At 39.7% G+C, this 13,789-nt stretch overlaps 8 protein-coding genes and 2 pseudogenes across 8 annotated transcripts; 4 read left to right on the plus strand and 6 right to left on the minus strand.

The window, feature by feature from the left end:
• Nucleotides 1-2,411: 2,411 nt before the first annotated feature.
• On the minus strand, nucleotides 2,412-2,801 carry LOC149887424 (histone H2A, orphon). The gene has a single exon (XM_090086648.1). The coding sequence runs from the start codon at nucleotides 2,799-2,801 to the stop codon at nucleotides 2,412-2,414; it is 390 nt and encodes a 129-aa protein (XP_089942774.1).
• A 294-nt stretch (nucleotides 2,802-3,095) lies between these two features.
• Nucleotides 3,096-3,500, plus strand: LOC149887425 (late histone H2B.L4 pseudogene; annotated as a pseudogene).
• A 733-nt stretch (nucleotides 3,501-4,233) lies between these two features.
• Nucleotides 4,234-4,545, minus strand: LOC149887426 (histone H4). Its single transcript, XM_090088322.1, has one exon. It carries the CDS (start codon nucleotides 4,543-4,545, stop codon nucleotides 4,234-4,236), a length of 312 nt encoding a protein of 103 aa, XP_089944448.1.
• Nucleotides 4,546-5,085: 540 nt separating this feature from the next.
• Nucleotides 5,086-5,496, plus strand: LOC149887427 (histone H3). The gene has a single exon (XM_090087592.1). The coding sequence runs from the start codon at nucleotides 5,086-5,088 to the stop codon at nucleotides 5,494-5,496; it is 411 nt and encodes a 136-aa protein (XP_089943718.1).
• A 211-nt stretch (nucleotides 5,497-5,707) lies between these two features.
• Nucleotides 5,708-6,309, minus strand: LOC149887428 (histone H1.0-A-like). Its single transcript, XM_090087593.1, has one exon. It carries the CDS (start codon nucleotides 6,281-6,283, stop codon nucleotides 5,708-5,710), a length of 576 nt encoding a protein of 191 aa, XP_089943719.1. The 5' UTR covers nucleotides 6,284-6,309.
• A 3,239-nt stretch (nucleotides 6,310-9,548) lies between these two features.
• LOC149887429 (histone H2A, orphon) lies at nucleotides 9,549-9,938 on the minus strand. Its single transcript, XM_090086647.1, has one exon. The coding sequence runs from the start codon at nucleotides 9,936-9,938 to the stop codon at nucleotides 9,549-9,551; it is 390 nt and encodes a 129-aa protein (XP_089942773.1).
• A 310-nt stretch (nucleotides 9,939-10,248) lies between these two features.
• Nucleotides 10,249-10,653, plus strand: LOC149887430 (late histone H2B.L4 pseudogene; annotated as a pseudogene).
• Nucleotides 10,654-11,386: 733 nt separating this feature from the next.
• Nucleotides 11,387-11,698, minus strand: LOC149887431 (histone H4). Its single transcript, XM_090088321.1, has one exon. The coding sequence runs from the start codon at nucleotides 11,696-11,698 to the stop codon at nucleotides 11,387-11,389; it is 312 nt and encodes a 103-aa protein (XP_089944447.1).
• Nucleotides 11,699-12,238: 540 nt separating this feature from the next.
• On the plus strand, nucleotides 12,239-12,649 carry LOC149887432 (histone H3). The gene has a single exon (XM_090088169.1). The coding sequence runs from the start codon at nucleotides 12,239-12,241 to the stop codon at nucleotides 12,647-12,649; it is 411 nt and encodes a 136-aa protein (XP_089944295.1).
• Nucleotides 12,650-12,860: 211 nt separating this feature from the next.
• On the minus strand, nucleotides 12,861-13,436 carry LOC149887433 (histone H1.0-A-like). The gene has a single exon (XM_090087923.1). It carries the CDS (start codon nucleotides 13,434-13,436, stop codon nucleotides 12,861-12,863), a length of 576 nt encoding a protein of 191 aa, XP_089944049.1.
• Nucleotides 13,437-13,789: the final 353 nt, after the last annotated feature.

Genomic DNA, 13,789 nt, shown 5'->3' on the forward strand with positions numbered 1-13,789 from the left:
GCGAAGCTTGGTGTTTTCTTTACAATTGTGCAGTCTTGGGAAGGCATGCAACTTTTGTTCAAGTTCATAAAGGCAAAACTGAATTAGAATATGGCGATTTTAAAAGATGCTCTACATTTCCGTTTGCTTTTCAAAGTGCAAATTTCGCTTTTGATTTCATGCGCTCATAACTGGCATTTCAAAAATGACACTTTAACACTCGTGAAAAGTGAATTTGGCGGCTTTTGCATGATGCAAAGTTATTAAAATCGCGCGAGGCATCAGTTATAAGGTGTTCACAACCGAAGTTATTGCAGATCAATTCCATCTCTCGTTTTTTCATTTTCAGAAAAGTTCATTTTTCTCCGCTTTATAACATCATAACCATTAGGCTTAGCTGCTTTAGCCTTAGCGAGGTCCTTGACATTAGAAAAGCACCAGTTGGAATTTTATTTTTGCTAAAAATAAAGGCTAACAAATGCAACAGAAATATCTATCTTGCAAGGAACTCGTTCATAATTGAAAAACAAATACAAAGTAAGCTACTTAGTTAGTTAGTTAGTTAGTTAGTTAGTTAGTTAGTTAGTTAGTTAGTTAGTTAGTTAGTTAGTTAGTTAGTTAGTTAGTTAGTTAGTTAGTTAGTTAGTTAGTTAGTTAGTTAGTTAGTTAGTTAGTCAGTTAGTTAGTTAGTCAGTTAGTTAGTTAGTTAGTTAGTTAGTCTCTCAGTGAGTTAGTTGGTTAGTTAGTTAGTTAGTTAGTTATTTAGTTAGTTAGTTAGTTAGTTAGTTAGTTAGTTAGTTAGTTAGTTAGTTAGTTAGTTAGTTAGTTAGTTAGTTAGTTAGTTAGTTAGTTAGTTAGTTAGTTAGTTGGTTAGTTAGTTAGTTAGTTAGTCAATCAGTTAGTTAGTTAGTTAGTTAGTCAGTCAGTTAGTTAGTTAGTCAGTCAGTCAGTTAGTTGGTTAGTCAGTCAGTTAGTTAGTCATTCAGTTAGTTAGTTTGTATCTTAGTTAGTTTGTTAGGTACTAAGTTAGGCAGATACGTGAAAAATGACGATAGATGACGATAAATGAGGACAATAATTAAAATGTAGCTACTTTGTAAAATCTTATTACTTTAACTAAAGTTTTAGTACTTTGTTAAAATAGCATGAGAACTAACGCTACCCCACAAGCTTTTTAAAGTTCTTTTTTAAGGTTTCAGCAACCCATCCGACGTTGCGAGAAACACCTGATAGTTACTGTGAAAAAAGGTATTGGCCAACTTCTCGACTGTCGCGTTTTATTCTTTCCGGGGTTTTAGGGACGGGTCATTTAGAAAACAAAATGTAAAAGAACTAGAGCGTCGTAACTTTGTTATATGTTGAGTTTTGTGCCCGTCGCAAGTTTGACGTGTTTTAATTGAAGGAATGTTTAGTTCTAGCTTTACGTTTTTTTCCTTTAATGTAAAATAAAGGGTTGTCTGCGCATGCTGTGATTTTTGTTTCGACTTTGTCAAGTGTTATGACTTTGATCATTTGCTTTATTTCGAAGTGTCTCAAGAGTGTGTCAGCTTGGAGTATGTATGAGTTTTCGACAGCGGACGTCTTTGTCTTTACCCCTCTTGTTTGTTAGACATGACGTGCAATGACCCGTTCACTTCTTTTCGTTGACGTTTTTTTTCGCATTTCAAAAAACTACTGACCAAGAGAACGTGCGCAGAAGAAAAATGACAAGGTAAAACCAACAACAAAAAACCATGCAATTAAGGATTACACACAGACAAACACGCAAGTGTAAAAAACGGAAATTTTTTTTTTTTTTTTTTTTTTTCGTGCTGCCGCTTTTTTGTTTGTTTTTTTTTGTTTTGTTTTGTTTTTGTTGCTGCTGCTGATGCTAATGCCGTCACTGCTGCTTAACCTCGCTCTTTGTTTTTTTCTCCGCTAAATATACTTTTTTGCTGAAATCCTAAGGGAGCTAAATTCTTACGGAGGCGCTTAAATCTTCTTTGTTATTTTCCTACAGCCTATAGATGGTCGCCAATCTGGGCACGTGCGTGTTCACTTTTTATTCAAGTTACGTTGGATCCTTTCAAAACTTGGAATCTTGAACATGCACGTGACCTGTGAGGTAACCGAACTGTTTTTTCTCCCTCAGGTTATAACTTAAAACGTTTCAAAGATGGCGTGTAAACCCCACCATGTATTTTTTTGTAACGGGATGCGTGTGCTCTTTTTATCCCCTAACAGCTTTAAAAAGAGATTTTGAACCCCCCTCCCCTCCCTTCCTTACACACACACACACACACACACACACACACACACACACACACACACACACACACACACACACTTCTTTATATTCTCCTTAGTGTGTTTAAGCTCATGCCGTCATGTTTTTAACAGATGTGTGGCTATGAAAATAGCCTTTATTTTTTATCTTGTGTTCAGAGTACCGTTTATTTGGCTGCTGGTTTTGGAACCTTTTCGTTCTTCTTGGGAAGCAAAACGGCTTGTATGTTTGGCAGCACACCGCCACTGGCTATAGTAACACCTGACAACAACTTGTTCAACTCTTCGTCATTGCGAACAGCTAACTGTAAGTGTCGAGGAATGATTCTAGCTTTCTTATTGTCACGAGCAGCGTTACCGGCCAACTCCAAAATTTCGGCGGAGAGATACTCCAAAACAGCAGCTAAATAGACAGGTGCGCCTGAACCGATGCGATTGGCGTAGTGTCCTTTGCGCAAAAATCGGTGAACACGACCGACTGGAAACTGAAGTCCGGCTCTGAACGATCGAGTCTTTGCCTTGGCTTTAGCTTTTCCTCCTTTTCCACGTCCTGACATTTTAATTTCTTACACTGAGAAACAACGAGAGACAACCTAGAGATATTTGTGCGCGCTTTGAAATCAACTTACAAAATTCCTTTTTCTTATCAAAAACATTTGGTCTCGAACTGCACTTTTTTTAACGAATAGAAAAACTCCGTCAAACAATGCGCAAATTAGTTAATCTTTGAAGAACCAATGAGCTTGCGAGAAACAGAAATGTTCTCGAATTGGAGACCACAACTGCGCTTTATATAGGAAGTGATTCGGTTGCTTGTAATTTCAAATTTCAATTCTCTAAAACTCGTCGACATGTCTGACGCTCCAAAGGCCGGAGGAAAACAAGCGCCCAAGGTGGCCAAAAAGGGGGAAAAACGCGCTGGTAAGAAAGGCGGCAAGATCGCTGGTACTGGAGACAAAAAGCGCAAGAGAAAGAGGCGAGAATCCTACGCCATTTACATTTACAACGTCTTGAAGCAAGTTCACCCTGATGTTGGTGTTTCTTCCAAAGCGATGAGCATCATGAATTCTTTCGTCAACGACATTTTTGAAAGAATCGCTTCAGAAGCTTCACGACTAGCCCTCCAAAACAAGAAATCAACCATCTCTTCGCGTGAAATTCAAACAGCTGTGCGCCTCTTACTTCCCGGTGAGTTGGCCAAACACGCAGTGAGCGAAGGCACCAAGGCTGTTACTAAGTACACCAGCAGTAAATAGATGGAGCGCTATCTAAACGGCTATTTTCATAGCCACACATCTTGTAAAAGCATTGTACGCATTAGAACGCCTTAAATTGTAGTAGAGAGAAAGTACTTAAAATGCAATAGCTAGGCAGCCATTGTTTGCTCGTTTTAAATTGCGACACCGCGTCTAAAGAGCGAGCGCTTTTCTAGACTTGCTTTTTTTGATGTTTAAACGTATAGCTTTTGCATCCACTTTGGATACAAAAAGTTATTACAGTAGGTAAACGCGTGAGAAAATCTTTCAACAACTACTTGAGCGCCACCTTTTTGCTTTTGATCAAAACCTTAGCCCTTATGACCCACCCATCGTTATTATTTGCTGCTACTACCACACTTTTGCTCCTTTTTTCTTTTTTCTTTTTTTTTTCAAATGTATTGCGCGCATCTTTAGGAAATCAGACTTAAAGCAGCGCTTTAGATAAAAATCACCTTTCTAGCCCGATGATGGTGAGCAAAACACTTTATGTGTCAAGCGTCTACTCTAAACACTCAGTTAAACTATGCCTCGCTAAAAAACATTACTTAGAAATCAATTCAATTGCTTTTCATTTCGATTGAAACAAACTGAAACTGGTAAACTAAACCGTTTTTACACACCCCCTCTGCTTATCGCGGTGCAGCGTTCAAGTTCTAGATTGCCTATTAACGTTTAAAACAGATGTGTGGCTATAAAAATAGCCGTTTTTGATTGCTGAGGTGTTCCCCTTTTAACCACCAAAGCCGTACAATGTGCGACCTTGTCTTTTTAATGCGTAGACAACGTCCATAGCGGTGACTGTCTTTCTCTTGGCATGCTCTGTGTATGTTACAGCGTCGCGAATAACGTTTTCCAAAAAGACTTTTAGAACGCCTCGAGTCTCCTCGTAGATAAGTCCAGAGATACGCTTAACACCACCGCGACGAGCTAGACGACGTATGGCGGGCTTTGTGATTCCTTGGATGTTATCACGTAAAATCTTGCGATGACGCTTTGCGCCTCCTTTTCCAAGTCCTTTTCCTCCTTTACCGCGACCAGACATGATTAAAATTGTTTGAAGTTCAATTACTGTCTTTTTGCGTTTCTTTTTGTTTTTATTATGCGCTGGAAGCGCGACTTTTACCCTACATAGATGGAAACATCTTCGTCAAACAACCAATCGCAACGGTCCTTCGTCAAAAAGCCATCTGAACCAAAAAAACAAAAAAAAAAAAAAACGAAAACAAACTGCCTTGTTTTTAACGCGCGTTTTCGCATTTAACGCTTTTATCCGTTCGCAAACAGAGCAGAAAAGTTTCTTTTCGGAATTCCACTACGTCGACCTGTCTTTGAAGTGTTTAAAAAAGCAGAAATTGTAGAGGCGAGACAAACGCGCTCTCTTTTCCCGTAGCCAAAAAACACGCCTACGTGGCCTTAATGCCTTATTTTGCATTTGTACTTGAACCAATCAAAGAGCACTTTCTTAGCACCAATCAGAATGCAGCTTTAAGTCGCGGCAAAGTCTAAAAATGTCAACAAAACGCGTTAAATTGAAAAACTTCAAAAGTTCAACTTAAACTGATAAGTGTAAGCGTAACTTACAATGGCCCGCACAAAACAAACAGCTAGAAAATCTACCGGCGGTAAAGCACCGAGAAAGCAGCTGGCAACAAAAGCAGCAAGAAAGAGTGCCCCGGCTACCGGCGGAGTAAAGAAACCCCACAGATACCGACCCGGTACCGTAGCTTTGAGAGAGATCCGAAGATACCAAAAATCGACAGAGCTCCTAATCAGAAAACTACCCTTCCAGCGATTGGTTCGCGAAATAGCTCAAGATTTCAAGACTGACTTGCGTTTCCAAAGCACCGCCGTCATGGCCTTACAAGAAGCTTCAGAAGCCTACTTAGTGGGTCTCTTCGAAGATACCAACTTGTGCGCCATCCATGCAAAGCGTGTCACTATTATGCCAAAAGACATTCAGTTGGCGAGAAGAATCAGAGGAGAGCGAGCTTAAAAAATGGTGCTTCTAAACAAAACGGCTATTTTCATAGCCACAAATCTGTTAAAAACGTTGTCGGCTTAGTGCCTTAAAACAAAACAAAACAAAAAAAAAAAACAACAAACAAACAAACACAAAGTAAACAAGTTCTACGCCTGGAACTTTGTTTTTAGAAAGATGTGTGGCTATGAAAATAGCCGTTTGACAAAAAGCGGGGTAGGTTAGGTTATTTCTTTTCCACTTTTGCGATGGTTTTCTTGGCTGCAGCTTTCTTCTTAGGTGTCGCTTTCACTTTCTTTACTGCGGGCTTTTTAGCAACCGGTTTCTGGGCGCTCTTTTTTGCGGGAGTCACTTTTTTCTTAGGAGTAGCTTTTTTCACTTTCTCTTTTTGTGCGACTTTTTTCACTGACGCAGCTTTCTTTTTTGGCGTGCTCTTCTTTTCAGCAGGCTTCTTTACTTCTTTGGCTTCTTTTTTGTGCTTCTTGGCGACTGCAGCAGGCTTCTTTAACGGTTTGGGCTTAGCTGCAATTCTAAAAGAACCCGACGCGCCAGTTCCTTTCACTTGTACGAGCTCGCCAGCAACCACCATGCGCTTTAAATTAATCTTGACTTGCGAATCGACGTTTTCACCCACCTTGTTGTTGGCCTTGACGTGCTTGGCGATAGCTTGTCTTGACGACCCTTTGCGTTCTTTAAGCGAATTAATAGCATCGACAATCATCGCCTTGTAGGGAGCATGATCAGCAGGCTTTTTAGGCGCAGACTTCTTTGTGGCCTTTTTCGGAGATGCAGCTTCAGTCATTTTTTTTTTGTCGTGTTTCAGAGAAACGTTGCGTTCGTTTTTATAAAACTTCTAGATGTTTAGATGTTTTTATTTTTCAAGCGGAGTTTTATGCGGACTGTCGAGGAGACTTTTTTTTTTTTTTTTTTGCTCCACCGTCAGACTGCAAAGTGTGTTTTCGTGTTGACAGGCAAACCTCCACAGCTCGCGTCTCTCGCTCTCTTAAAGCTTCATTAGTTTTGAAATCTTCTAAAGAATAGTGACGCTTTGTAAATTGCGGCGTTTCGGTGCCACAGCATGTTAGAAGCGAAAGGTATCGCATCAAAACATCGAAAAAATAGTCTTTAAAAGCAATCGAGTGCGCGCATGGCCAAATAACATCAGCGCTACTTACTCTGGACAAAGCAGCTTAATTTCATCAAGAAACTGAACCATATGGCTTCCCAAAAAAGCTTATGCCAATCTCTTCTAAGCATTTGGTACCATACAAACTCAATAGAGGCGAAGGGCACAAACACGCGCGATTGCTGGAATATTTAATGCGTTAGCAACGCGTACTAACGACGATTTTTAGTTCAGACCAATTCTTTTTCTAAACACAGAGACACAACAAAGAACATTCCATGAAAAAGGAACACTATGTTGTGCTTATTCGTGTTCGTTAACAAAAACGATCGAAGGCTAAAACTGCGATAACGCAGTCAACATATATAAAGTCGCGGACACTAGAAAAAAAGGAAAAACTTAGCAACCTGAAAGTTCTGGACATCGTAAAAAAAAAAAATAAATAAAAAATAAAATTCATTATGGAAGGTAACGGTAAAAAAACGTTTGAGGAGATAAGAGAATGAGTGACGAATGCACAATACGGGGTCCATTCGGTTCTTCGTCTTCATAGTCATCGTTCGAGCGAAGCTTGGTGTTTTCTTTACAATTGTGCAGTCTTGGGAAGGCATGCAACTTTTGTTCAAGTTCATAAAGGCAAAACTGAATTAGAATATGGCGATTTTAAAAGATGCTCTACATTTCCGTTTGCTTTTCAAAGTGCAAATTTCGCTTTTGATTTCATGCGCTCATAACTGGCATTTCAAAAATGACACTTTAACACTCGTGAAAAGTGAATTTGGCGGCTTTTGCATGATGCAAAGTTATTAAAATCGCGCGAGGCATCAGTTATAAGGTGTTCACAACCGAAGTTATTGCAGATCAATTCCATCTCTCGTTTTTTCATTTTCAGAAAAGTTCATTTTTCTCCGCTTTATAACATCATAACCATTAGGCTTAGCTGCTTTAGCCTTAGCGAGGTCCTTGACATTAGAAAAGCACCAGTTGGAATTTTATTTTTGCTAAAAATAAAGGCTAACAAATGCAACAGAAATATCTATCTTGCAAGGAACTCGTTCATAATTGAAAAACAAATACAAAGTAAGCTACTTAGTTAGTTAGTTAGTTAGTTAGTTAGTTAGTTAGTTAGTTAGTTAGTTAGTTAGTTAGTTAGTTAGTTAGTTAGTTAGTTAGTTAGTTAGTTAGTCAGTTAGTTAGTTAGTCAGTTAGTTAGTTAGTTAGTTAGTTAGTCTCTCAGTGAGTTAGTTGGTTAGTTAGTTAGTTAGTTAGTTATTTAGTTAGTTAGTTAGTTAGTTAGTTAGTTAGTTAGTTAGTTAGTTAGTTAGTTAGTTAGTTAGTTAGTTAGTTAGTTAGTTAGTTAGTTAGTTAGTTAGTTAGTTGGTTAGTTAGTTAGTTAGTTAGTCAATCAGTTAGTTAGTTAGTTAGTTAGTCAGTCAGTTAGTTAGTTAGTCAGTCAGTCAGTTAGTTGGTTAGTCAGTCAGTTAGTTAGTCATTCAGTTAGTTAGTTTGTATCTTAGTTAGTTTGTTAGGTACTAAGTTAGGCAGATACGTGAAAAATGACGATAGATGACGATAAATGAGGACAATAATTAAAATGTAGCTACTTTGTAAAATCTTATTACTTTAACTAAAGTTTTAGTACTTTGTTAAAATAGCATGAGAACTAACGCTACCCCACAAGCTTTTTAAAGTTCTTTTTTAAGGTTTCAGCAACCCATCCGACGTTGCGAGAAACACCTGATAGTTACTGTGAAAAAAGGTATTGGCCAACTTCTCGACTGTCGCGTTTTATTCTTTCCGGGGTTTTAGGGACGGGTCATTTAGAAAACAAAATGTAAAAGAACTAGAGCGTCGTAACTTTGTTATATGTTGAGTTTTGTGCCCGTCGCAAGTTTGACGTGTTTTAATTGAAGGAATGTTTAGTTCTAGCTTTACGTTTTTTTCCTTTAATGTAAAATAAAGGGTTGTCTGCGCATGCTGTGATTTTTGTTTCGACTTTGTCAAGTGTTATGACTTTGATCATTTGCTTTATTTCGAAGTGTCTCAAGAGTGTGTCAGCTTGGAGTATGTATGAGTTTTCGACAGCGGACGTCTTTGTCTTTACCCCTCTTGTTTGTTAGACATGACGTGCAATGACCCGTTCACTTCTTTTCGTTGACGTTTTTTTTCGCATTTCAAAAAACTACTGACCAAGAGAACGTGCGCAGAAGAAAAATGACAAGGTAAAACCAACAACAAAAAACCATGCAATTAAGGATTACACACAGACAAACACGCAAGTGTAAAAAACGGAAATTTTTTTTTTTTTTTTTTTTTTTCGTGCTGCCGCTTTTTTGTTTGTTTTTTTTTGTTTTGTTTTGTTTTTGTTGCTGCTGCTGATGCTAATGCCGTCACTGCTGCTTAACCTCGCTCTTTGTTTTTTTCTCCGCTAAATATACTTTTTTGCTGAAATCCTAAGGGAGCTAAATTCTTACGGAGGCGCTTAAATCTTCTTTGTTATTTTCCTACAGCCTATAGATGGTCGCCAATCTGGGCACGTGCGTGTTCACTTTTTATTCAAGTTACGTTGGATCCTTTCAAAACTTGGAATCTTGAACATGCACGTGACCTGTGAGGTAACCGAACTGTTTTTTCTCCCTCAGGTTATAACTTAAAACGTTTCAAAGATGGCGTGTAAACCCCACCATGTATTTTTTTGTAACGGGATGCGTGTGCTCTTTTTATCCCCTAACAGCTTTAAAAAGAGATTTTGAACCCCCCTCCCCTCCCTTCCTTACACACACACACACACACACACACACACACACACACACACACACACACACACACACACACTTCTTTATATTCTCCTTAGTGTGTTTAAGCTCATGCCGTCATGTTTTTAACAGATGTGTGGCTATGAAAATAGCCTTTATTTTTTATCTTGTGTTCAGAGTACCGTTTATTTGGCTGCTGGTTTTGGAACCTTTTCGTTCTTCTTGGGAAGCAAAACGGCTTGTATGTTTGGCAGCACACCGCCACTGGCTATAGTAACACCTGACAACAACTTGTTCAACTCTTCGTCATTGCGAACAGCTAACTGTAAGTGTCGAGGAATGATTCTAGCTTTCTTATTGTCACGAGCAGCGTTACCGGCCAACTCCAAAATTTCGGCGGAGAGATACTCCAAAACAGCAGCTAAATAGACAGGTGCGCCTGAACCGATGCGATTGGCGTAGTGTCCTTTGCGCAAAAATCGGTGAACACGACCGACTGGAAACTGAAGTCCGGCTCTGAACGATCGAGTCTTTGCCTTGGCTTTAGCTTTTCCTCCTTTTCCACGTCCTGACATTTTAATTTCTTACACTGAGAAACAACGAGAGACAACCTAGAGATATTTGTGCGCGCTTTGAAATCAACTTACAAAATTCCTTTTTCTTATCAAAAACATTTGGTCTCGAACTGCACTTTTTTTAACGAATAGAAATTTTAACGAATAGAAAAACTCCGTCAAACAATGCGCAAATTAGTTAATCTTTGAAGAACCAATGAGCTTGCGAGAAACAGAAATGTTCTCGAATTGGAGACCACAACTGCGCTTTATATAGGAAGTGATTCGGTTGCTTGTAATTTCAAATTTCAATTCTCTAAAACTCGTCGACATGTCTGACGCTCCAAAGGCCGGAGGAAAACAAGCGCCCAAGGTGGCCAAAAAGGGGGAAAAACGCGCTGGTAAGAAAGGCGGCAAGATCGCTGGTACTGGAGACAAAAAGCGCAAGAGAAAGAGGCGAGAATCCTACGCCATTTACATTTACAACGTCTTGAAGCAAGTTCACCCTGATGTTGGTGTTTCTTCCAAAGCGATGAGCATCATGAATTCTTTCGTCAACGACATTTTTGAAAGAATCGCTTCAGAAGCTTCACGACTAGCCCTCCAAAACAAGAAATCAACCATCTCTTCGCGTGAAATTCAAACAGCTGTGCGCCTCTTACTTCCCGGTGAGTTGGCCAAACACGCAGTGAGCGAAGGCACCAAGGCTGTTACTAAGTACACCAGCAGTAAATAGATGGAGCGCTATCTAAACGGCTATTTTCATAGCCACACATCTTGTAAAAGCATTGTACGCATTAGAACGCCTTAAATTGTAGTAGAGAGAAAGTACTTAAAATGCAATAGCTAGGCAGCCATTGTTTGCTCGTTTTAAATTGCGACACCGCGTCTAAAGAGCGAGCGCTTTTCTAGACTTGCTTTTTTTGATGTTTAAACGTATAGCTTTTGCATCCACTTTGGATACAAAAAGTTATTACAGTAGGTAAACGCGTGAGAAAATCTTTCAACAACTACTTGAGCGCCACCTTTTTGCTTTTGATCAAAACCTTAGCCCTTATGACCCACCCATCGTTATTATTTGCTGCTACTACCACACTTTTGCTCCTTTTTTCTTTTTTCTTTTTTTTTTCAAATGTATTGCGCGCATCTTTAGGAAATCAGACTTAAAGCAGCGCTTTAGATAAAAATCACCTTTCTAGCCCGATGATGGTGAGCAAAACACTTTATGTGTCAAGCGTCTACTCTAAACACTCAGTTAAACTATGCCTCGCTAAAAAACATTACTTAGAAATCAATTCAATTGCTTTTCATTTCGATTGAAACAAACTGAAACTGGTAAACTAAACCGTTTTTACACACCCCCTCTGCTTATCGCGGTGCAGCGTTCAAGTTCTAGATTGCCTATTAACGTTTAAAACAGATGTGTGGCTATAAAAATAGCCGTTTTTGATTGCTGAGGTGTTCCCCTTTTAACCACCAAAGCCGTACAATGTGCGACCTTGTCTTTTTAATGCGTAGACAACGTCCATAGCGGTGACTGTCTTTCTCTTGGCATGCTCTGTGTATGTTACAGCGTCGCGAATAACGTTTTCCAAAAAGACTTTTAGAACGCCTCGAGTCTCCTCGTAGATAAGTCCAGAGATACGCTTAACACCACCGCGACGAGCTAGACGACGTATGGCGGGCTTTGTGATTCCTTGGATGTTATCACGTAAAATCTTGCGATGACGCTTTGCGCCTCCTTTTCCAAGTCCTTTTCCTCCTTTACCGCGACCAGACATGATTAAAATTGTTTGAAGTTCAATTACTGTCTTTTTGCGTTTCTTTTTGTTTTTATTATGCGCTGGAAGCGCGACTTTTACCCTACATAGATGGAAACATCTTCGTCAAACAACCAATCGCAACGGTCCTTCGTCAAAAAGCCATCTGAACCAAAAAAACAAAAAAAAAAAAAAACGAAAACAAACTGCCTTGTTTTTAACGCGCGTTTTCGCATTTAACGCTTTTATCCGTTCGCAAACAGAGCAGAAAAGTTTCTTTTCGGAATTCCACTACGTCGACCTGTCTTTGAAGTGTTTAAAAAAGCAGAAATTGTAGAGGCGAGACAAACGCGCTCTCTTTTCCCGTAGCCAAAAAACACGCCTACGTGGCCTTAATGCCTTATTTTGCATTTGTACTTGAACCAATCAAAGAGCACTTTCTTAGCACCAATCAGAATGCAGCTTTAAGTCGCGGCAAAGTCTAAAAATGTCAACAAAACGCGTTAAATTGAAAAACTTCAAAAGTTCAACTTAAACTGATAAGTGTAAGCGTAACTTACAATGGCCCGCACAAAACAAACAGCTAGAAAATCTACCGGCGGTAAAGCACCGAGAAAGCAGCTGGCAACAAAAGCAGCAAGAAAGAGTGCCCCGGCTACCGGCGGAGTAAAGAAACCCCACAGATACCGACCCGGTACCGTAGCTTTGAGAGAGATCCGAAGATACCAAAAATCGACAGAGCTCCTAATCAGAAAACTACCCTTCCAGCGATTGGTTCGCGAAATAGCTCAAGATTTCAAGACTGACTTGCGTTTCCAAAGCACCGCCGTCATGGCCTTACAAGAAGCTTCAGAAGCCTACTTAGTGGGTCTCTTCGAAGATACCAACTTGTGCGCCATCCATGCAAAGCGTGTCACTATTATGCCAAAAGACATTCAGTTGGCGAGAAGAATCAGAGGAGAGCGAGCTTAAAAAATGGTGCTTCTAAACAAAACGGCTATTTTCATAGCCACAAATCTGTTAAAAACGTTGTCGGCTTAGTGCCTTAAAACAAAACAAAACAAAAAAAAAAAACAACAAACAAACAAACACAAAGTAAACAAGTTCTACGCCTGGAACTTTGTTTTTAGAAAGATGTGTGGCTATGAAAATAGCCGTTTGACAAAAAGCGGGGTAGGTTAGGTTATTTCTTTTCCACTTTTGCGATGGTTTTCTTGGCTGCAGCTTTCTTCTTAGGTGTCGCTTTCACTTTCTTTACTGCGGGCTTTTTAGCAACCGGTTTCTGGGCGCTCTTTTTTGCGGGAGTCACTTTTTTCTTAGGAGTAGCTTTTTTCACTTTCTCTTTTTGTGCGACTTTTTTCACTGACGCAGCTTTCTTTTTTGGCGTGCTCTTCTTTTCAGCAGGCTTCTTTACTTCTTTGGCTTCTTTTTTGTGCTTCTTGGCGACTGCAGCAGGCTTCTTTAACGGTTTGGGCTTAGCTGCAATTCTAAAAGAACCCGACGCGCCAGTTCCTTTCACTTGTACGAGCTCGCCAGCAACCACCATGCGCTTTAAATTAATCTTGACTTGCGAATCGACGTTTTCACCCACCTTGTTGTTGGCCTTGACGTGCTTGGCGATAGCTTGTCTTGACGACCCTTTGCGTTCTTTAAGCGAATTAATAGCATCGACAATCATCGCCTTGTAGGGAGCATGATCAGCAGGCTTTTTAGGCGCAGACTTCTTTGTGGCCTTTTTCGGAGATGCAGCTTCAGTCATTTTTTTTTTGTCGTGTTTCAGAGAAACGTTGCGTTCGTTTTTATAAAACTTCTAGATGTTTAGATGTTTTTATTTTTCAAGCGGAGTTTTATGCGGACTGTCGAGGAGACTTTTTTTTTTTTTTTTTTGCTCCACCGTCAGACTGCAAAGTGTGTTTTCGTGTTGACAGGCAAACCTCCACAGCTCGCGTCTCTCGCTCTCTTAAAGCTTCATTAGTTTTGAAATCTTCTAAAGAATAGTGACGCTTTGTAAATTGCGGCGTTTCGGTGCCACAGCATGTTAGAAGCGAAAGGTATCGCATCAAAACATCGAAAAAATAGTCTTTAAAAGCAATCGAGTGCGCGCATGGCCAA

Source organism: Hydra viridissima, unplaced genomic scaffold (genome assembly GCF_058129835.1).
Source record: "Hydra viridissima isolate aposymbiotic clone 2 unplaced genomic scaffold, HvirCarnegie_v1 scaffold_5, whole genome shotgun sequence".
Taxonomy (NCBI): Eukaryota; Metazoa; Cnidaria; class Hydrozoa; order Anthoathecata; family Hydridae; genus Hydra; species Hydra viridissima.

Coding starts and splice junctions, on each gene's coding strand:
- LOC149887424 (XM_090086648.1), bottom strand. CDS start 2,801: ATGTCAGGACGTGGAAAAGGAGGAAAAGCTAAAGCCAAGGCAAAGACT.
- LOC149887426 (XM_090088322.1), bottom strand. CDS start 4,545: ATGTCTGGTCGCGGTAAAGGAGGAAAAGGACTTGGAAAAGGAGGCGCA.
- LOC149887427 (XM_090087592.1), top strand. CDS start 5,086: ATGGCCCGCACAAAACAAACAGCTAGAAAATCTACCGGCGGTAAAGCA.
- LOC149887428 (XM_090087593.1), bottom strand. CDS start 6,283: ATGACTGAAGCTGCATCTCCGAAAAAGGCCACAAAGAAGTCTGCGCCT.
- LOC149887429 (XM_090086647.1), bottom strand. CDS start 9,938: ATGTCAGGACGTGGAAAAGGAGGAAAAGCTAAAGCCAAGGCAAAGACT.
- LOC149887431 (XM_090088321.1), bottom strand. CDS start 11,698: ATGTCTGGTCGCGGTAAAGGAGGAAAAGGACTTGGAAAAGGAGGCGCA.
- LOC149887432 (XM_090088169.1), top strand. CDS start 12,239: ATGGCCCGCACAAAACAAACAGCTAGAAAATCTACCGGCGGTAAAGCA.
- LOC149887433 (XM_090087923.1), bottom strand. CDS start 13,436: ATGACTGAAGCTGCATCTCCGAAAAAGGCCACAAAGAAGTCTGCGCCT.